This window comes from Syngnathus scovelli, chromosome 3 (genome assembly GCF_024217435.2).
Source record: "Syngnathus scovelli strain Florida chromosome 3, RoL_Ssco_1.2, whole genome shotgun sequence".
Taxonomy (NCBI): Eukaryota; Metazoa; Chordata; class Actinopteri; order Syngnathiformes; family Syngnathidae; genus Syngnathus; species Syngnathus scovelli.
Genome location: NC_090849.1, coordinates 64,756 through 88,336, shown reverse-complemented (window position 1 = coordinate 88,336; position 23,581 = coordinate 64,756). Strand labels below are relative to the sequence as shown.

Genomic DNA, 23,581 nt, shown 5'->3' with positions numbered 1-23,581 from the left:
CAAGACTTCGAAGTGACCGCATCGTATTGATGGCTCCCCGCTAATGTTTGAAGTTCTTATTAAGTTACGGATATTTTTAGATGTCTTTGTTAAGACCTCAGGTATTCGTTTGTATAGCGCACCCTAGCACTAGTTTTGCCGGAGTAAATGTTGATATGGGTCCGTTCTACTTGGTCGCTCAAGCAGCGAGCCGACCAACTTGTTTATTCGAAAGAGAATCGAATTAATAAAAGTGTGACAATAATAGCATTTAAGGAGAAAATTAATGCACTTTACGTTATTCTAACTTCTTATATGTGGATCTAGCACTTAACTGTCGGAGTGCTTCACCCCACTTGATTGCTTTAAAAAGAATAACAACTTTCTTAAAACGAATAAAAATGTCTTACTCTATTTAGATTTGCCCAGTAATTAATTTGGAAGGCAAGTCTATTTTTCGATCGTGTCCTGTTTAACTTTTGACGCGGCCCGACAAAATTAGGAACTGGGCCGCGCCCGACGGACAATGGAAATACTTTTATCCTTCACCAACTCAAATAATCTATTTTAACCATCATCGTTATTTTATTTAGAGGAAGTAAATTTTCAAACGAATTCACTTTTAACGAAATTCACTCTTCCCTTAAATATCTACGAAAGTTATTTAATTCTCTAACATGTTCGGAGTTACTTTTTACGCGGCCCGTCAAAAGGGGAAACGGGCCTGCGCCCTTCAAATAATTAAATTACTTTCAGTTCTACACCAAACCAATAATCCGATTTAAACACTTTCGTTAATTTATTCAGACGAAGCAAACCTTCAAACGGATCGAAATTCACTCGTGTCTCAAACAACTACGAAAGTTATTCAGTTCTCTAAAATTGTCTGATGTTACTTTTATTTATTACGGTCCTATGTTATACCATAATAACCCCCCCGCACATTATTTAAATTGTCAAATCAACCCCAAACCATCGATTGCACATTCAGTACAAATCAGCGCACAACGAAGTAGATGAATATACACAACAGATTTATTGAAGAAACATGAAATAGAATTACAAATCTTAATCACTCCAGAAACCGAACAATTTCACCCACTGATACCCGTGTTAATAAAATCGTTCAATCCCAGAACAATTCGATTGCAAAACACAGTTCATGAAAGAGGGAAAAAGTAAATACCAGCTGCGTGCTATTTTTGGTGGAAGCAAAGTCGAGTAATCAATTCGATCTTACTTCTAAAATCCAAATTGGAGGAACAGGCTGGCCTCGAGGGGACCGACGGCCCGATGACTATTCCCCAACCTCGCTAAAATACAGAAAAGTCGTTCACCTCACCTAGTTTCTCCTGCAAAGTTGTCCAGTCCAATTCTTTGGAGTAAATTTAAGTTAATTTCAGACCAGCGATCCTGCGTCTCACACAAAGATCTCGGGACTTTGGAAAAAATCTTGAAACTCCCTCGGGCTTCTTCACGTATGAGCGCTCTTTGGGGGAAAAAGCCCCGTAGCTGCCCCTGCAGGACTTTTTATAGACTTCTCCCCCCCCCCCCCCCCTTCTTTCTTCTATACCCTCCCTATAGGGTAAGACTGCCCAGTTTTCCCACGCCCCTATAGAATAAAACTGGTCAGTTTTCCCACGCCTCCTATAGGGTATGATTGCCCAGTTTTCCCACGCATGGACACCTGTTGCCTTCAGCAGCTGTTTCCGCCCTGACCACGCATTACTTTCCACCAAATGTACAGCTAGCCCCTGGTAAAACCTTTCACTTCCCCTTTTCTTCACTTCCTGTTTCATGAGAATAACTTTTTAAAGTTACGCTTCAATTAACTCTGAAATAAAAATCCAAACCTTTGATCTATTTCTTTAAACAATTTATGTCACGCCACTATTTTCATAGTGACGGGTCTCTTGATCGAATTGACTAACAATATTTCTTTAAGCTGTTACAGAATACATTTTTAACCAAGCAAAGAAATCAAAAAGTAAAATCACATTTGTGCTTCTCCAAACAATTTATGTCACGCCACTATTCTCATAGTGACGGGTTCCTTGATCGAATTGACTAACAATATTGCTTTAAGCTGTTACAGAATACATTTTTAGCCAAGCAAAGAAATCAAAAAGTAAAAATCACATTTGTGCTTCTCCAAACAATTTATGTCAAGCCACTATTCTCATAGTGACGGGTCCCTTGATCGAATTGACTAACAATATTGCTTTAAGCTGTTACAGAGTACATTTTTAGCCAAGCAAAGAAATCAAAAAGTAAAAATCACATTTGTGCGTCCATGCGTGACTCACAATCCGACACCGTGTTCCTGTTTATTTCTATTTTAACTTGCTTAGCTTATTTTGGCCCCTTTTTTGGTCTCATGTTTTGGTCTGGCGCCATCTTTTGGACTAATTTGGAATTTCAGCTCTGCCAATTTATTCCTGTGAACAATCCATATTTTACCATTTGCACCATCTCTTCCCCCCATGTTACATGACACTAACAAAGTCAATCATCGAACTGCGGCGTCGGGTGTCCTGGTGCCAAGTGCACATGCCTTATGTTTGAACATGGTGTTCATTACAGAAAATCCGTGTCGAGCACAAAACTCCAACAATAGAACACCGCTCGGGTTCAGATCGAGGGGGCCGTTCCTCCCAATCACGCCCTTCCAGGTCTCACTGTCATTGCCCACGTGAGCATTGAAGTCACCCAGTAGAACGATGAAGTCCCCAGAAGGAGCGCTATCCAGCACTTCCTCCAGGGACTCCAAGAAGGGTGGGTACTCTGAGCTGCTGTTTGGTGCATAGACACAAACAACAGTCAGGACCCGTCCCCCCACCCGAAGGCGGAGGGAGGCTACCCTCTCGTTCACCGGGGTGAACCCCAATGTGCAGGTGCCCAGCCGGGGGATGATAAGTATGCCCACACCTGCTCGACGCCTCTCACCGTGGGCAACTCCAGAGTGGAAGAGAGTCCAGTCCCTCTTGAGAGGGCTTGTAACCAGAGCCCAAACTATGTGTGGAGGCAAGTCCGACTATGTCTAGTCGGAACTTTTCTGCCTCACACACCAGCTCGGGCTCCTTTCCAGCCAGAGAGGTGATATTCCATGTCCCAAGAGCCAGCCTCTGCAGCCAGGGATCGGAGCGCCAAGGTCCCCACCTTTGGCCGCCACCCAGCTCACTTTGCACCCGACCCCTTTGACCCCTCCTACAGGTGGTGAGCCCATTGGAAGGGGGACCCATGTTTTCAGGCCCCATGGGCGAAGGCCCGGCCACCAGGCGCTCGCCTTCGAGCCCCACCTCCAGGCCTGGCTCCAGAGGGGGGCCCCGGTGACCCGCGTCCGGGCAAGGGAAACGAAGTCCATTTGTGTTTTTCGTCATAAGGGGCTTGGATGAGCCGTGCTTTGTCTCACCCCTCACCTAGGACCCTTTTGCCATTGGTGACCCTACCAGGGGCATGAAACCCCAGACAACATGGCTCCTAGGATCATAGGGGCACGCAAACCCCTCCACCACGATAAGGTGACGACTCACGGCGGGTTCTTTTCAACCCTGTTAAATATTTTTCCATGGTGTCCCACTGCACTTTTTATCCCCTGCTCTGTGTGCATGTGCGTATGTTCTGTGCGCTCTACACTGTAGAGCAAATACGCTTTGTGCACACTCTTACAGTGATACCGCCACTCCCATCTACTGCAGTGGATGTCTAATTACCCTTTATTCTAGTACAGTCAAAAGAAAAGCATGTTCCCTGGTGTCACACGCACCCCCCTTTGTAACGCACCGTGACCCCCCAGGGGGGCGCGCCCCACTATTTGAGAAGGACTGCATTAGGGTGAACCCCGATGGATGGATGGATGGATGGATGGATGGATGGATGGATGGATGGATGGATGGATGGATGGATGGATGGATGGATGGATGGATGGATGGATGGATGGCCAAAATATTATTTGTCCCAAAAGCCACAGGTTCATATCCTCCAGAATGGAGTTTTTCTATGCGACTAAATACGTATAACACCCTTTTACCCTCAAAGCACTGGGAACCTGATCACTGCTGTTTCACTCATGGTGCCTGCTTAATTTGGTGGGAGAATGCAGGAACGCAAATAGTTCTTTTAAATGTTTCGGAATTGTTATTCCACATAGTCATCACTGGATTTCCTTATGTAAACAAAGTGTGTCTTTATTAATAGTCTAAAAGTGACTACTTTTTAGTCAAGCTCATGAGAAATCATATCTGTTCACAGTCCGTTGAGGGTCTTATTGAGGACTTCAGAGATCCACGGTCTCCGAGGTATAGAGCAGCCCATGTCTTCTTCACTGACAGTGAGTACCAAATACATGTGTAATACATTCATCTTGTAATACATTTGTTAGAGTGGTGCTCACTCTAACATATCTGCAAGAACCACACAGGAGACAGTATGCCCTTTGAGCACTTGCAAGTGGAGAAATCGTTCGTCACTGTGCATACAGCAATGTTCGAACAAATTCTGACTTTGGATTCTTGCAAGAGCATATTTATTGAGAGAAGCAGGGTGGGGGTGAGATTGGACATGGTTGGTGGTCACCGCAGCAACTGGTTAATCGGTGTGGAGGGTCCCAGCTCATTGTTTTACAAGGTCGTGGAAACAGAAACTAGTGGAGCCTTTTATATGACTAACTAAGCAAGAATGTTTCCACACTATTTGCAAAGTTTCAACAACTGAATGGTTAAACTTTTCAGAGTCAAGGAAAGGTAAAAGGTTTAAACAAAGTTAATAATTCTAGTCTACATTCCAACATAATCATACGATCAAGATAATTTGTCAACCCTAACAACATTCATCTTGAAAGAAATACATCCAACAAATGGTTTATTTTATAATAACAGTATACTAAATAGCGGCACAGTGAGGTACTGATTAGCAAGTCCGCCTCACAGTTCAGAGGGTGCGGGTTCAATTCCACCTCCGGCCCTCCCTGTGTGGAGCTTGCATGTTCTCCGGGTGCCTGCGTGGGTTTTCTCCGGGCACTCAAGTTTCCCCCCCATTTCCCAAAAGCATGCGTGGTAGGCTGATTGAGCACTCCAAATTGCCCGTGAGTGTGAATGCAGATGGTTGTTCGTCTCTGTGTGCCCTGTGATTGGCTGGCAACTGGTTCGGGGGGGTCCCCCGCCTACTGGTCAATGACTCCTGGGATAGTACATATTACATAAATAACACGTTTATAAAACCATCTATGTCACTCCAATTCATTAAATCCATCGAATGTCCTATATGTCAACAAAGCCGGCCGGTTGCACTTCAAAATATTCCACAGGCCCATATAGCGATATATAAAGTATATATCAAATAACTATTATATAAGCTATAATATTATCAAACCATCTGTGTCACTCCAAATCATTAAATCAATCGATTGTCCTTTATGTCAACAATGCCGGCCGGGTGCGCGCAGCTGACAGCGCTTGCATTTCAAAATAATCCACAGGCCCGTATAACGATATATAAATTATATATCAAATAACTATTATATAAGCAATACTATTATAAAACGATCTGTGTCACTCCAAATCATTAAAGCCATCAATCAAATTCCTCGTCCTTTGTCAACAATGCCGCGCGTGCGCCCTGACGTCAGCCTCGTCGTTATTCCACAGATCTAGTATAGAACTACTATATTGTAGCGTTAACAAAGTGCAAGGAAAGACGTGGGTTTGGTAAACGGCTCTTTATTTAACAAAACAAGAGTTCAACGAACCAACAACTACTGAACTGTAACAATATACAAGTTGCTACACAAAATAAAATATATCAAATAACTATAACTTAAATACTTCACTGCCACACGGCCCCAAGCACCGGCGTGGACTTCCAGGTGTGTGGCGGCGTGGACTTCCATCCCCCGGAGGTGGCACTTCCAGCCACGGAGGTGGAAGAGAGCTCCATAGAATCGGACCGGGCGTGCGTAAAAGCCATGTCTGAGCCCCATCCACTGTCCCTGGGCAAGCACCCGGCCGAGCGCCGGCCCCCGACTTCCATCCACGGAGGTGAAAGAGAGCTCCGTAGAGTAGGACTGGGCGTGCGTAAAAGCCATGTCCCAGCCCCATCCACCATCCCCGGACAGCCACCCGGCCGAACGCCGGCTTTCGACTTCCATCCATGGAGGTGAAAGAAAGCTCCGTAGAGTAGGACCGGGCATGCGTAAAAGCCATAATAGTTTTTCAAACCTTCTGTGTCACTCCAAATCATTAAATCCTTCAAACTCTTCGTCCTCCGTGTCACTGACAAACAAAGACGCTAATGATGCCGGTAGTACGTGGGGCCCTTCGTCATCTTCGTCATCCCGTGATCGAATCTTTGTCCTTTATGTAAACAACCGCCGCGCCGCGCCGCGCCGCGCCGCGCCGCGCCGCGCCGCGCCGCTGATGTCACTGAAATTCAAATTACAGTAATCCCTTGCTACATCGCAGTTCGTTTATCACGGTTTCACTTTTTTTTTATTTAGAAAATTTGTGAAAAACTTCACATATAAGCCGCTCCTCAGTATAAGTCGCCGCCCCACCCAAACTATGAAAAAAAAAAAACGCAATTTATAGTCTGAAAAATACTGTAATCTTTAATATTTTACAATAATGCTTCTTGACTGCTGGGGTTACTATTAGACTAAACCTCAACCTTTTGGTTAAATGGAGCTTTTTGTCTGTGCACATGTCTTAAAATGAAACACAACACTGTTAGCTTTAATTGATTTGCTGAGTGAATATTAATTAAATTAAATACCAATTTTGTGTTTGTTTTATTACAGCAATTCCAGACTCCATGTTTGGACTCTTGACCAACTCTCGCGCCTCCAAAGCCATGAAGGCCTTGACTGAGATCCATGTAGCCTTTCTGCCCTATGAATCTCAAGTAAGAAAGTGGCAGTACATTGACGTATGTTAGTATTATCTGAGTCAAGAAGAAATCACAATGGTGGTTATATTTGTATTCAAATTGTATGTACTGTATATAGTGTAGCTACTCAATATATATATATATATATATATATATATATATATATATATATATATATATATATATATATATATATATATATATATATATATTATGTTTGCTACAGCCCTTTGTTCATTAAAACTCATTGAATTATTTAGCAATTGTGACACTATTGGTTTGTTGCAAAAATGCGACAGCAGCTGTGACACAAATCACATGTAATTTTAATGACAGGGCTTTAACAAAAAAAAACATTGCAGTAAAATCACTATACATTAATGCTCATCATCCTTGTGAGTTTCAGTTTTTTTTACCGTGTGACAGGCTCATTCCCCTCCTCGTTACATTTGTAGCGGGCGGGATATCTTAGTAGGAATGCCCATATCATGTATGTATGTATGTATGTATGTATGTATGTATGTATGTATGTATGTATGTATGTATGTATGGATGGATGGATGGATGGATGGATGGATGGATGGATGGATGGATGGATGGACGGATGGACGAAGGGGTGGGCAGGCTGATGGGTGGATGAATGGGTGAATGGGCGAATGGACGGACGGACGGACGGACGGACGGATGGATGGATGGATGGACGGGCGATTCTTTCATGCCATAGCAATAACAAATTAACCGTGAACAGATTGCATGTGTACACTTGAAGCCTCGATTAATGAACGTTTTGAAGACCATTAGGATGGATGGTTGAATCCTCTTTCCCTTTGGGCCAGGTTTTCTCCCTTGACAAAGTAGATGCATTTCAGGACTTCTACAGCCCTTTTAAAGCTGATGTGAAGAACAACATGCTTGAAGGGTGTGCTGAACAGATTGCAACCCTCTGTGCTACACTGAAAGAATATCCTGGAATCCGATACAGAGGGTGAGACCAACAATCCTTTTCACCATGGGGTATACATCTCTCTCTCTCTCTCTCTCTCTCTCTCTCTCTCTCTCTCTCTCTCTCTCTTCTCTCTCCATCCTTAAACAGAAAAAACGTATGGTCAATTGGTATTAGTTTTATGCCGCAGGGTACGATTGCAGCCCTGTGCCGCTTTCTAGTGGTGACATGAGAATTGCAGGTAAAAGCTACGTCCTGCACAATCTCAAGTGGGTAAATAGCATTTATTGTCTTTCTCATAGACCAGTTCAGGGTGGCCCCTGCCTCCTGCCCGATCTCTCTCTCTCTCTCTCTCTCTCTCTCTCTCTCTCTCTCTCTCTCTCTCTCTCTCGCTCTCTCTCTGATAAAAAACTCACCATTTACAGATTTTCGTTTTTACTTTTGTTATCTTTTGTTATTATTTTGTTATTTGTTGTACGTGTAAGAAACTAAAGAAAGAAATCACAAAGTGAGCAAATACCTTTTAACACCATTGAGCAACAACCATTGTACCAACATCTAAGTCAAGTGAGTACTTAATGCAGCATGAACGCTGGCCAAATATAAACTATGACTTGATAAACATCATGTAAATCACTCATTTGGGTAATAAAATGCTGTTAGAGAATGCAGTTTCCTTGCTCTCTATAGTAGCACAATGAATACATGTTTGAGTGGTCACTTGCATCCCCAAACCAGCTAAACTAGATGATGTTAATGAAGCACTGTCATTATCTGTTTTTTTTATGTTGTGGGTCCAAGGGAGACCTATTTGGAGCGGTGGCTTGCATTGAGCAAAATGCAAAATTTCTCAGGGTACCCCAATTTGCTCCCACATTCCAAAAACATACATGGTAGGCCGATTGACCACTCCAAATTGCCGGAACATGAGATTGTGAGTGTGAATGGTTGTTTGTCTCTATGTGCCCTGTGATTGGCTGGCAACTAGTTCAGAATGTACCCGCCTACCGTCCAAAGACTGCTGGGATAGGCTCCAGCACGCCCGTGACCTTCATGATAAGCAGTAAAGAAGATGAATGAGTGAAAAAAGTGATGAATACAGAAAAAATGCACTCCCGAAGAGGTTACTCTTCTCATCCAGGGGAAAAGCAGTGATGCTTGATCTGTTTGTTTTTTTTGTTTAAATTGCATGCAGAGCTATGAGCGCTTTTAGCACTGAATGACCATGATAGTTTTACTACCGTAATTTCTGGACTTTAAGTCTCACCTGATTATAAGCCGCACCAGCAAAAAAATCGCGGAAATGTTTTTTTGTTCATAAATAATACTACAAACCGGCTTCAGTTGAAGTTGGGAAATTTAATTTATTTTATTTTTTTATTTATTTATTTTATTTAATGCTCAAACTCATAAACTTTATTTTATTTTTCAAATAATAATTAACTTGGAATTTCATGGCTGCAACACGTGCAGTAGAAGTTGGGAAAGGGCATGTTTACCACTTTGTTACATCACCTTTCCTTTTAATAACACTCAATAAACGTTTTGGAAGAGAGGAGACTAATTCTCTTAGCTTCTCGTGTGTTATTCTTTCCCATTCTTGCTTGATGAACCGCTTCAGTTGTTCAACAGTCCGGGGTTTTCATTGTCGTATTTTACGCTTCATAATGCGCCACACATTTTCAATGGGAGACAGGTTTGGACTGCAAGTGGGCCAGGGGAGAACCTGGACTCTTTTACTTCGAAGCCACGCTGTTGTAACACATGCAGAATGTGGCTTGGCATTATCTTGCTGAAATAAGCAGCGGCGTCCATGAAAAAGATGTCGCTTGGATGGCAGCATATTTTGCTCCAAAATCTCTATGTACTTGCCAGCATTTATGTTGCCTTCACAGAAATGTAAGTCACCCATGCCATGGGAACTAATGCACCCCCATACCATCACAAATGATGGCTTTTGAACTTTGCGTTGATAACAGTCCGGATGGTCCGCTTTGTCTTTGGTCCGGAGGACACAACGTCCAGTGTTTCCAAAAACAATTTGAAAAGTGGACTCATCAGACCACAAAACACTTTTCCATTGTGCATCAGTCCATTTTACATGAGCTCGGGCCCAGAGAACCCGGCGGCGTTTCTGGATGTTGTTCATAAACGGCTTTTGCTTTGCATGGTAGAGTTTTAACCCGCACTTACTGATGTAGTGACGAACTGTATTTACTGACAATGGTTTTCTGAAGTTTTCGTGAGCCCATTTGGTGATATCCTTTACACACTCATGTCGGCTTTCAAGGCAGTGCCGTCTGAGGGATCGAAGGTAGCGGTCATTCAGTCTTGGTTTCCGGCTGTGGCGCTTACGTGCTTTCACCAGATTCTTTGAACCTTTTCATGATATTATGGACCGTAGATGTTGAAATCTCTAAATTCCTTGCAATTTTGCTTTGAGAAATGTTGTTCTTAAACTGTTCAACTATTTTCTCACGCAGTTGTGGACAAAGTGGTGAACCTCGCTTGCTTGTGAATGACATGTTTGACATGAGCATGTTTGGGGAGGCTCCTTTCATACCCAATCATGGTACCCGCCTGTTCCCAATTAGCCTGATCACATGTGGAATGTTCCAAATAGGTGTTTGATGAGCTTTTCTCAGCTTTCTCAGTATTTTTTGCCACCTTTCCCAATTTCTATTGGACGTGCTGCAGCCATGAAATTCCAAGTTAATTATTATTTGGCAAAAAACAAGTCTATCAGTTTGAACATTAAATATGTTGTCTTTGTAGTGTATTCAATTGAATATGGGTTGAAAAGGATTTTCAAATCGTTTTATTTTGTTTTTATTTACATTTTACACAATTTCCCAACTTCAACCCAATCCGGTTTGTAAAAGCCACATGTGCACGGGAGTTATTTACAAAGAAAGACGGTATACAGAAAGCCTTTTTAAAGTTTTGATAACATACGTACCTTAACATTTCTTTCCTAACACTGCCTGTGACGCAGCAGTAATGCCGCAGCAACACGGAAGTAACACAGTGCGAATAGGGCTGGATAAAAAACATACCAGTAAAAGTCACTGAGACGCGGCGGTAACGAAGCAGCAACACGGTAGCACAGCACTAACAGGGCTGGTTAAAAAATATACCAGTGAAAGTCACTGAGAGTCGTCCTCATCTTCCTCTTGTGCACTGAAACCATCGAAGTCTTTCTCCTCAGTGTCCGATTGGAATAGCGTCAGATATACTTCGCCACACACTTTATCAGTCTTATGTTCGTTGTCGCTTTTATGCATTTCTTCTAGCATTTTCCATGATGAGGGTCGGTTCATGCTAATTTTATTCACACACAAAGCACCAAGTTACATTAAATTAGCGAGCTACACGTATAGCTCCAGAGTAGACGTGACCAGGAAATAAATAAAGAAAAGGGTGACGCAACAAGATTTCATCAACAATAGCCTAGTGCCCCCTAGTGACCGGAAGAAACCTCTACAGTGCATGTTAAAAGCCAAATCGACTGCCTTTAATTTAAAAGCGGCATCATATGCATTTCTTTTGTCGCCCTAAAATGAGGGTTTGTGAATAAAAGCTTCCTTTATAAAAGCTTCCTTTCTTCAGTAATGTCAGTCTTGATCTTGTTCTGTCTCTTCTTTGTGTGAATTATACGGCACTATTTGCCTGGTGGATGGACATGCGATCAACACACCGCTCTTCTCCCCAGTGACCGTGTCACATATCCCTCCGCCCAGCTAAGTGGTGCCGTACAACAGTGGTCTACAGCCTTTTTACGAGTGTATAAGTGATCAAGTCATCACAAAAATCACGAAAAATCCATGGATACACTGCACCGGACAACAAGTCGCAGGGTTCAATACTTGAAAAGTAGCGGCTTATAGTCCGGAAATTACGGTATTTTGGGGAACACTACATTTGGGGGGAAAAACTCTCCCAAAATGGTACTGTAACTATTTTATTTCTTTTTTGCATGTGTTACTCAGAGAGTACAAAGACTGTGCCGTTCTGGCCCAAATGCTACAGGACAAGCTGGATGGCTACAAGGCTGATGACCCCAGCATGGGGGAGGTGGGAGATGTCAATAAACACAAAGAAGCAAAAGTAGAAATGTTTTTTCAAAATATTAACCTAGGAAGCAAAAGTAAAGTCAATATAGAAGTAAATGTTAAAAATACCTACATACATTACCCACACATACTACCTTGAAGAAACAGTAATAAGTTGATAACATTTATGATGAGCTGCCACAATGTGGACACTATGCAAAGATTTGTCCCTCTATACATCAGCAGGATGTTTGGAGGCTGTGATAATTTTTTTTAGGTACTTAATCTGTTAATCCTAATCTTTTGTATTCTACTTCCAAAAAGAATGTTGTAGTATTTACCAATATCTTCCTGTCTGACAACTGTTTTGGAAATACATATTATATTACACATTCTTACACAGTAGTATACGCACAGCCTTTTGAAGTACAGACTTGGTTCTTCAAAATTATCAGTGATTACAGTTCATTGTTTTGATATGATTTTACTCTGCCGAATCTCTGTGTAATGTATATCATCTTGTTTCTGTGCCGGTTTTCTCCAGGGACCTGATAAGTGTCGGAGTCAACTTATCATTCTGGACCGAGGATTTGATCCAGTGTCACCGCTTCTACATGAGCTCACTCTTCAGGCAATGGCCTACGACCTGCTTGGCATTGAAAATGATGTCTACAGGTATATAGACATGCACGCACGCAGGCATAGGCACACACAGAATTCAGATAAGAATTTGGATCCCTGAAAGGTTTGCATGTTCTTTTAATAATCAATAATTAAGTATGCCCTTATTTATAGAAAATGAATTCATCAAAGAAAATTTGTTTAGTTTCGGGCGTATTTCCAGTGATCCCTCATTTATTGCTGATAATTCGTTCCAAGACGATAGGTGAAAATCCGCGACGTGGAATCAATATTTTTATTTTTATATAAAAAAAAAAAATACTACCGCAAACACGTCACGGCTCCGCTCTGCTATCGCCGTGCTTGCGCTGGTCCGCGGGGTGCGCATATCCAATACGGAGATGCTCGCGCGAATCAGTGTTGATCGCTGCCGCCTGTGCCCTTGTTACCGGCTAATTAGGGCACGTATTTAAACCCCGTAAGCCCGTCAGTCTGCGGTGGTTCGTCTGCCTCGATACACGTATGCCTGCCACCTGGTTTTGCTATGCCACCCAATTCCCGGTTGCCTGATCCACTGTGGAGCGCGATGCGTGTTTCCTGATTCACTGTTTTGCGAAACCCTGTTTTTATGGTCTGGTTTGACCTTCTGTCTGGCCCCGACCACGAGATTGCTATGCCCGTCTGCTTCAATGACATACGATGTGCGCTCGCTGACTGGCTCGTCAGCTTGTCTTGTTGTCCTGCTCTGGCGGCATTCCAGTCCTCCTTGTCTCCTTTAAACTAAAGAGCCTGTGTTGCATTTGGTTGTCCTGCCACGTTTGTGACAAAACGAAGCACAAATCAGAGGTGCTGCTGGTTGTGCTGATGCAAACGAAGGGCAAGAGTGGATACGTAGCGGGAGGCTGAGATAAAGCGCGGTTATAACTGCTCTCACAGCTCTAAGCCAATCAGAGGCAAGGGTACAGATCAACATGATCCCATTGGTCTCGTCTACTCTACCGGCCAATCGTGTGCTGTAAAGTCATATGGGCAAACGAAACCCCGCGCTCCAAGTGACAAAATCCGCGAGGCACCGAATGTAGCCGCAATATTTGTTTTCATAAAAAACAGATGAACCGAGGCCCCAATAGGTGAAGCGCGAAGTGGTGCGGGATCACTGTACCTTGAATAATGTTGCTTAACATGCATTGTCCCCTTTTAATGAAATTAACACATATTCAGTCTCTTCTGTGTGATACACCTGAACACTCCCACAATGACACACAATTGAGGACAAATAGTCTTGGTTCATCAGAAGTGAGGATTTTGTTTCACCGAACACAAAGCTTCAGGTATCAAGATACCGTTACCATGCTTGTTTGCCATAGTCTGCATAGGGTCTTACCTAATTAACCATTAACAAAACATGCCTGCAGAAATACGCATATTGAAAATGAGGGAATTTACTATGGTGTTTTTTTTTTTCCCCGAGTGGTACATTTTGTAAAATTTGGCATGAATTTTAAACTTCAATTTTTTTAATTTTTAGTAAATGGGATGTTTTGGAATAGGTAGGCCTAAGATGAACAGTTACATTTGGAATGAGAAAAATACAAGCGCGCGTGGTGTGAATATTTGGAATGAGGTGAATCGGATGAATTATGTGGATGTAGGTAAGCATCAAAAAAGTGGGTGGAATAAGTAGAATAATGAAGTACAGGAATAACGTGTGAAGGCCTTTGCCTTCGCACAACAAAAGTTAATGATGTAGAACAGGGGTGTCAAACTCTTTTCACATTGTGGGCCACATACGGCGACGGTAGATGTCAAGTGGGCCGGGCCATTAAAATTATACCATACTTTACAAATAACCAAAATATGTCTTTCATTTTTCAAAATGTATTTTTTGGTGTAAAGAAGCACAAGAACATTAGGAAAATGTTGAAATTTAATGAACATTCCTTTTAATGTTTTAATGTTTTAATAATTCCAAATTTAATCCCTGCCTACACTTTACAAACTAAGAAGAGTGCTATTAAATGTGTAAAGAAGAAAGCATTCACATGTCCTGTAAATGTGGAAACTTCATTCATAAAACACACATACACATACAATACATATTGAACATTCATGGAGTTGCATGAACAGTAGAAATCCACCATACTTTTTTGTAGTGAAGTTGCTGACTAACATTATTTTTTTAATCACCACAGAAAGGATTCATCTTCACAGAGCTGTATTTTTTTCAATGAAAACAGGCAGCATTTTGAAGGCATGAGACTAGTCTGGATTTGTTTTTGTCCCTGATACTTGCCATCTTTTGGCCTGTACAAGTGCATCAATACCAGGTGCCATGGTCATTTAAGTGCAATCACATTTGTAAATGAATGGCTTCTGGTTTTTGAAATGTAAATAAACCTACTGTTTCTCAATTTTCTGTTATCTCTTCTATTATTTTCTTCTCTTTTCTATCTTACCGCTATCTTTTATTTGTTTTTCTTCGTGCTACCGCTATTTTTATTGTTCTTCTTCGTGACAGGGGTTCGCAGTAAGTTCAGCATTCGCTTTAAAGATATCTGCGCCATCTTGCGTTGTGAGTGGGTATAATGTCTAGACCCCGAATGTAAGACGACCCCCACTTTTTCAATTTTATTTCAATGCAAAAAAACACCGTCTTATATTCGGGCCAACACGGTAATTTAATAATAATAATTGCTCAGGGCCGCCACTGTTGATGCTAATGCTATTTCGCTGGCAATCAGGTAGCTGGCTTTTTCGCCTGTTTCACTGACTTGTCAGCTCTAGATGAAAGTTGACTGCTGTTTCCTTAGACCTGCCTGCAATTTGTTGATCTTATCTCTTCTCAGTTGTCCTTGCGAGCCGTCATCTTTTTCGCTGTGAAGAGTCTTGTAGTGGCGTCGAATATTATATTCCTTCAATACCGAAACTTGTTGCAAACACACCAAGCACAAAGGTTTTCCGTGCTTATCTATACATAAATAGGACGTGGGCCATTTTTCATTGAAAATTCTACACTCCGTATCAATGTTCTACATTGTATAATAACATAAGTGTGACTATTAGTAAACACAACGGTAGCAGTGAGCAATGAAATTCTTGTGTAACACATCCTGCCCGGTCATGGGAACTGATTGACAATATTGTATACCTTGAATGTTCTTAGTTGTGGGAGAAACTGGGGAGCGCCAATCAAGACATACGATCCTGCAGTTTGTAATTGTAATCTGTATGATTTCATTGTTATGTAACAGAGTATTCGTTATACCCACCGTGTGTTACCTTACTCAATGCAGCTACTCATTGTATACATTTCGATGTCAGGTTTGAGACCAGTGGAATGGGGGAGACTCGAACAAAAGAAGTGTTACTGGATGAAGATGATGACCTGTGGTTGACTCTGAGACATAAACACATTGCTGAAGTTTCAACGTGAGTGTATATTACCCTTTTTGACATGGTAATGTGAAATATTTTTGAAGGAGCAATTATAACAGTAGAAATTACCGAAGCTTACTTTTGTATTTCTTAACAGATATGCTAACATGATTTATGTTGTCTTTGTCTTGTTTCCATAGGGCTGTGACTCGCTCTCTGAAAGAATTTTCTGCCAGCAAAAAAATGAACACAGGAGAAAAGGTAGATGAAGAACATCCACATTACTTAGAACAATCTTTCTCGTTATTTGACTGTATTTTAGTCTATTTTATTCACGTGCACAGAGGTGAAGGAATCATGAATAATTAAGGACATAATGTAGCTAGAAGAGTTTCAAAGAAATGTTGGTATGCCATTGCTACCAGCACAGATAAAGGTCAAAAGTCATTGACGAAAATATTTACCTTCAGTTGGAGTTTTCGCTTATTGACTGGGTTGAATTGCATGTTCCCTACTCCTCTGCGCTTGTGGGAGTACTTTCCATGCAATACAGCTCCCTCTTCTGGCCCTAGTTAAGAGATTAAAAATGTAAAGAAACAGTTGTGTCCCCTTGTTTGATTGATGGCCAACCTAATCTCCAACAGCCTATTTTTTAGTAAAAATCTTGTTAGTTCCATAGTCCAACTTGGTGAACACACCATTGTTGGCATACAAAAGAAAAACACTTCACTGGTTTCTTTTATATCAAACAAATTGTTTTAGGTTATTCACCTGACATGTTTCGGCGGTTTCTTCCGCCTTCATCAGAGTGTCACAGATGTGATGGTGACGCGTCCATCAGCTGATAAAGACGCGTCACCATCACATCTGTGACACTCTGATGAAGGCGGAAGAAACCGCCGAAACATGTTAGGTGAATAACCTAAAACAATTTGTTTGATATAAAAGAAACCAGTGAAGTGATTAAATAAGGAAAAACAAAATGAACTTAGTACAATTAAAAGAAAAACACATTTTTCATGTTGAATCTGAAACTTTTTTGTGTGGCATTGTATAATGGAAAGTCTGTAAAATGGGTACATATTTGTAAAGAAGTACAACCAAAGGAGTTTGGATTAGCTAGTGGCCAATTCAGGGTGTAACTCTATGTGCAAATTTCTTTTCTTGTATTCCATCGGGGTCCGATGATGACGTTGTGTCTGTTCTGAGCGATGACTGCGCATGTGGCTCCACGATCCGAAGCTAGAAGCACATAAGCGCCCGCAGGTGCTACATTTAAAATCAGCATTTTGGGTCGAGGTGGATGCTGCTCTGTGACGTCTCTCCCTTGATGCAGCTAAACGCTGTCGCCGATCCCTCTCGAAGGCAGTGGCTGCTTTGGAATCGAGAGACCTCTATTCCGTTCTGTCACGAGCATGCACTTCCAAATGGCGTGGTTGAATATCACTATACTTCAGATTGCTTTTCAGAGTGTCCTTGTACCTCAGTTTAGGGCGTCCTCGTTGCCGTGAACCCTCTTCCAGCTCATCATACATGACTTGTCTGGGTAAGCAGCTGCCTTCCATTCGTATCACATGGCCTGTCCAACGCATCTGAGCCTTCAGCAGTATCGACTCTATACTTGTTGAGCCAGCTCTATCTAGTACTTCCTTTTGGTGACTCTGTCCTGCCAGGCGATGTTCATAATCCTGCGCAGAGACTGTTATGGAATTGCTCAAGCTGTTTGATATGCTGACGGTATAGGGTCCATGTCTCACAGCCATACAGAAGTGAGGAGAGGACCACAGCTTTGTAGATCTTCAGATTTGTCGACTGCGCAATGCCTTTCTGCTGTAGGACCTTCACTCTGAGTCTGCCAAGTGCTTGGCTAGCTTTCTGGATCCTGGAAGTGATGTCCTTGTCCAGCGATCCATCCGCAGAGATTGTGCTGCCCAGGTATTTGAAACTGTCCACGCAGTTCAGCTGGGTTCCGTCAATGGTGATGGTTGGCTGGGGCCGTGTAGTGTTCGGGGATGGCTGGACCAGGACCTCTGTTTTCCCAAGGCTGATTGTCAGTCCAAACAGCCTGACGGCCTCTGCGAAGTGGTCGACAATGATCTGGAGGTGGCTCTCCCTGTGTGCCATGAAGGCACAGTTATCGGCAAACAATGCCTCCAAGATGAGTTTCTCAAGAGTCTTCGTCCAGGCAGAGAGGCAGCGGAGGTTGAAGAGGGATCCTTCAAGGTGATATTTTATGTAGACCCAAAGGTCCTGATCTTTCACCGCATGGAGCAGGACTTGTGTAAAGAACTGCTTGAATAGAACGGGTGCAAGTACGCAGCCTTGCTTTACTCCGTTGGAAATGGCGAAATTGTTCGAATGTTTTCCATTTGAGAGGGCCTGTCGTGTTGTCATGAAGGAGGCGTATGAGCTTGGTGAATTTTGGTGGACAGCCGAGTTTGAGAAGTATAGACCAGAGAGCCTCTCTGTTGACCATGTCGAACGCCTTTGTCAAGTCTATGAACACTGAGTATAGGTCCATCTGCTGTTCGATGCACTTCTCTTGAATTTGTCACACAGTGAAAATCATGTCAGGTACGGCCAGGTCGGAATCCACACTGGGCCTCAGGCAGGTTTTCTTCAGAAATAGTTTGATGAGCCTGTTGAGGAGTATTCATGCAAGGATCTTGCCGGCAATAGATAAGGAAATTCCTCTGTAGTTTCCACAGTCTGCCTTAGTTCCTTTGTTCTTATATAATGCCACTATGGTAGCATCTCGGAGTTCCACAGGCATGTCTTCTTCCCATATTGCACAGAGGACATCCTGGAATGCTTTGAAAGCAGAGGGTCCCAGAGCCCTGAAGATTTCTGCAAGGAGTCCATCTTTCCCTGGTGCGTTGCCACAGCGCATCTGCTTTATTGCGGCTCTGACCTCGTCCTCTATAGATGGAAGGTTGAGTTCCTCTTGTGTAGGCTTTTGTGGTATCTGCTCCTACACAGAATGGTTGACAGTGGATGGTCGGATGAGTAACTGGCTGAAGTGCTCCTTCCACCTTGCATTGATTTTCTTTTTGTCCTTGATGATGGTAGAACCGTCTGCAGAGAGTAGAGGGGCTGTTCCTCATGCTGAGAGACCGTATATAGCCTTTATTGCATTGAACAGCATTTTGGAGTTGTTGGTATCAGCATAAAGCTGCACTTCATTGGCTTTCCTTTCCGACCACTGGTTCTGCATATTGTGAAGTTCTCTTTGGCTTTGCAGTCTTTATATCTGCCACGTCTTGAAGAACAATTAGGATGATTTTGCCAGTCAATAAAGGCTTTCCTCTTCTCGTCCAGCAATGCCTGCACAGCTTCGTCATTTTCATCAAACCAATCTTGGTAGGCCCTCTTCTTTGGGCCTAGCACTGATGTGGCGGTCTCAGTGACAACTTCCTTAAATTATCTTCCGGTGTGTCTAACAGTGGCCCTCTGTCATTGATTTTGTCATCCAGACTGGATTGGAATTCTTGACGGTAGCTGTTGGATAGAGGGCGTGCGATGTTGAAGGCATGTCTGAAAATCTTTGGGCCTTTGCGGTGTTGAGGGACTACATGGATGTTATGTTTTGCTCGCACAAGTCTGTGGTCGGTCCAACAATCTGCACCTCGCATTGCCCTTGTCGAGAGAACATCTTTGCTGTCACACTGACGGGTGATGATGTAGTTTATGAGATGCCATTGTTTGATCGCAGGTGCATCCACGTCGTTTTGTACTTATCAGGCTGCCTGAATGTCGTGTTCGTCAGCTGCAGGTCGTATTCAGCAAACTTATTCAATAGAAGCAAGCCATTGCTGTTCATTTTCCCGATTCCATGCTTTCCTATCACACCTTTCCACTCGTCACTGTCCCTGCGAACTCTGGCATTGAAATCGCCCAGCACTAAAAGCTTGTCACTGGAGGGTGTGGCGCGCAACAGGGCATCCAGAACAGTATAAAACTGCTCTATCACTTCTGCGCTGGTCAGTGTCGGGGCGTAGGCGCTTGTTACTGATAGGGAGGTGGAGCTTCATGAGTCTCTCACTGATGCCTGTGGGGAGGCTAGGAATCTGTCTGAGAAGGCTGGTCCTGATGGCTAATCCAACACCATGTATTCTGTCTTTGTCCTGAGCTTTTCCTTTCCATAAAAAGGTATATCCGCATCCTGTTTCAGACACTGATCCTTCCTCTGCAATCCGAGTTTCACTGATTGCGGCAATATCGATTCGGTATCTTGCCAGTTTTTTGGCAACGAGTGCTGTTCTTCTTTGAGGTCTTGTGACAACATCATCTCTGTCCATAAATTCTAAATTCCTATAATAAGCTTCTTTTTCTGTTTCTGTTGTGGTCGACCGCAGGTGGGTAAATCTTGCCAACCGCGGTTAGCTGGCCAGATTGGTTAGGGCAGGAATTTCTTTAGGGCACCTTTTCTAGCCCCCTCCCTTACTAGGGTGAGCAGTGCGATCCTAAAGAGGCTGCTCAGTCGTCTAGGATGCTGCCGGGGTTCTCCGCTGCCCTGGGTCGAAGAAACAACGACCACTTTTTCCCAGGCCACCTACATGCAGGCTTGTGATTAGTGACTTCCAGTGGTTACCTCCACCTGCCACTGTTGCCACTCCTCCATCGCCATAGGACTTTGAGTGTGTATCGGGAATCTGAGTAGCATAGACACCTGTGCATGATGTTGATTTAAGTGGGAGAACCGTTGCACGGGGGCAACCACTCTCTCCACAGAAGAAACCTTGACCCAGTGGTACGGAGAACCGTTACGCTTAGAGACCTCTCCTGCCGCAGTGGATGGCCGTGACGTCTTTCGTGCTCTGTCACGCCCTGAGCATTTCTTGCTGCAGCGCCTTCCCAGCCGTTGAACCCTTGGAGGGTTTCCTCCGCCTGGTCTGCTGTAGCTATCTTGTCTGTCGTTTGGGTGAGCATATCCCTAGATTGATTGCCTGCCAAGGTTATCAAGTTCCATCTACCCGGTTTAGTGAGCCATGCTTTGTCTGGACGGTTACCTAGGACCCTTTTGCCATGGGTGACCCTACCAGGGGCATAAAGCCCCGGACAACATAATAATAATAATAATTCATTAAATTTGTATAGCGCCCTTCAAAAACCCAAAGACGCTTACAGGGAACAAGGCAAAGACATACAGGAGGGGAGGGGGACGGGGAAGAGACAATGGGATAAAATTAAGAAGAGGAAACCAGTTATGGGTAGGGGAGGTCATAGGATTGAGAGAAGAGGTACGTTTTTAGACGGGACTTAAATATGGGGAGTGTGGGTGAGTCACAGACAGACTGAGGGAGAGAGTTCCAGAGTCGGGGTGATGTGCAGGAGAAGGCTCTGTCACCAAAGGATTTGAGTTTAGATTTTGGGATGGCTCTTAGGATCATTAGGACACACAAACCCCTCCTCCACGATAAGGTGATGACTCACGGAGGGGCTATGTGCAACAATAAATCAATTAATCAACAACCAATACCATACTGTACCTCATGGGTAGGCAACTCTGGTCCGCGAGGGCTGGCGTCCTACATGTTTTCTGTCTCCCTGTTGCAACACAGCTGATTCAAATTGTCAGATAATTAGCAAGGTCTGCAGAAGCTGGATAACAATCCTGTTCATTTGAATCATGAATCATCAAGGACCGGGGTTGCCTACCCATGCTGTACAGCTCGGTGGTCACCACCACAATTTCCGCCACTCCATTGATGAGGCTGACCCCAAAGACCACAATGTCCACCTCCCCCTCAACTGCATCAGAATCCTTGTCTGATATATTGAACATTTTGTGTTATATAACATTTACTCAGACTCATTTGTCATGTTGAACACGTCAAATGAAATTTGCTATGTTCTAAGTGTTGTTTCCAATCTCGATGTAAATACCTGTAGCTAAAATGTCCTGTCCTAAATACCCTGGTCGCTTGTCTCATACTTTTTTTTTTTTGATGGCACCTGATTTATTTTATCAGTATACAACAAGAATAAAGAAGGAAACACTAGCCTCCATATTCTAATACTATCTGAGGTGAATATTCAGGTAATATCATCTAATAGATATGGTCACTGCTAAAGGACTGCACAGCAGTACACATGCCAACACGAAAGTCAGAAGAGAACTCATAAAATGGTATCACTCATTACTGTCACCGTTGTCTTTCAGACCACAATGAAGGAACTGTCACAGATGCTGAAGAAAATGCCTCAGTATCAAAAGGAACTAAGCAAAGTAAGAAAAGCAATTGTTAAAAATGTTCGTGTTTGCCGTTGCTGCCTTCACATATAAAATGGTACCGTATTTTCTGCACTATAAGGTGCACCAGATTATAAGGCGCACCTCCATTGAATATTTTATTTTAGAAATTATTTCATATATAGGGCGCACCGGATTAAAAGGCACATAGGATAGAAGCTACTGCATTGAACTGGGGTTTAGTTTAGTTTAGTTTATTGTTTAGCACAAATAACAGTGCAAGGAGGGAGACGAAGCCTAGGGCTTGTAAGAAGCTCCACTCCTGCTATATATACAAATAAAGTGCAGAAACAAACAAAGTGCTGTGCAGTCAAATGTCATTCAAGTGTTTAAGAAAAGAGAGAAAAAAAAAATATATATATATATATATATATACATATACATACACATACACACACACACACATATATATATATATATATATATATATATATATATATATATATATATATATATATTACTACTATAAATTAATACTTAGCTTAGCATAACAAGCTAAGTATTAATTTTTTCATATCTATACATACGAGCATGCATGTATACATACATAAACAGATACATGATACAAAAATAAGAAACAAGCGAAACAAAATAGACACTTATCGATGTTGAAGCAATCAAAGAGATAACAGATAGGAATAGCTAAAAGGAAAGAGAAGAACTGTAAACAGAAAATAACAAAACAAAACAAAGAAGAATCTGAGTCAAAATTGTGGATTAAGTTGATGATCATAGTATGGATCAGCTGAGTGCGGTGCAGTAATTATGGACTGGTAGGATCATGAGTGGAGAAGGTGGTGTTTCAGGTGCTTTGTAAAAGCAGCCTGTGCAGATATGGATCGGATATGGATTGGTAGCTTATTCCAGAGTGAGGGCCCTCTAAAGTGGATATTATATTGATGGCGTGATGTTCGACAGAAAGGTGGGTGAAGATTGTCCCTCTGACTTGTTGGATAAGAGTGAAAGTCTGATGCAAATGTGAAGAAATTATGAAAAGTGGCTGGAAGACAGTGTTTCCTATATATGTATTTATGGATGAGTAGACAGGTTTGATGAATGTTTACTTTATCAATTGGCAGTAATGAATAATTTCTAAACAGTGGTGCCGATGGTTCATATCTATTTGAAAAAGAGATTATTCTTAGGAACTTCTTTTGTAAAATGAGTAATTTGTTGAGGTATGTTGGATATGTGGCTGCCCAGATTACGTTGCAGTAATTGAGTAAAGGAAACAGGAAACTATAATACAGAGTGAGATGAGCAGAAGGATGGACCAACGGACAAACTTTTCATAAAATACCTAGCATTTTCATAAATCTTTTGCAAACCAAATCAATGTGTTCAGACCAATTTAAGTGTTCGTCTACTATAACTCCTAGGAATTTGGTGCTAGTAACTTGATGGATTTCGTTATTGTTTATGTAAATTTTGGTCTGATCTTTGGGGTAAGATTTGTTTATATTGCAGAAGATCATG

At 42.5% G+C, this 23,581-nt stretch overlaps 1 protein-coding gene across 7 annotated transcripts in view; it reads left to right on the top strand.

The window, feature by feature from the left end:
- Positions 1 to 23,581, top strand: part of LOC125994536 (syntaxin-binding protein 1-like) — a 114,454-nt gene that overhangs the window by 33,779 nt on the left and 57,094 nt on the right. For all 7 annotated transcript variants that reach the window (XM_049763880.2, XM_049763879.2, XM_049763878.2 and 4 more), the window contains 8 exons: positions 4,231 to 4,309; positions 6,773 to 6,876; positions 7,698 to 7,846; positions 11,794 to 11,878; positions 12,401 to 12,531; positions 15,799 to 15,906; positions 16,053 to 16,113; positions 22,016 to 22,081. In XM_049763880.2, coding sequence (XP_049619837.2) covers positions 4,231 to 4,309; positions 6,773 to 6,876; positions 7,698 to 7,846; positions 11,794 to 11,878; positions 12,401 to 12,531; positions 15,799 to 15,906; positions 16,053 to 16,113; positions 22,016 to 22,081 — 783 coding nt within the window. The remainder of the gene's footprint in view (positions 1 to 4,230; positions 4,310 to 6,772; positions 6,877 to 7,697; positions 7,847 to 11,793; positions 11,879 to 12,400; positions 12,532 to 15,798; positions 15,907 to 16,052; positions 16,114 to 22,015; positions 22,082 to 23,581) is intronic.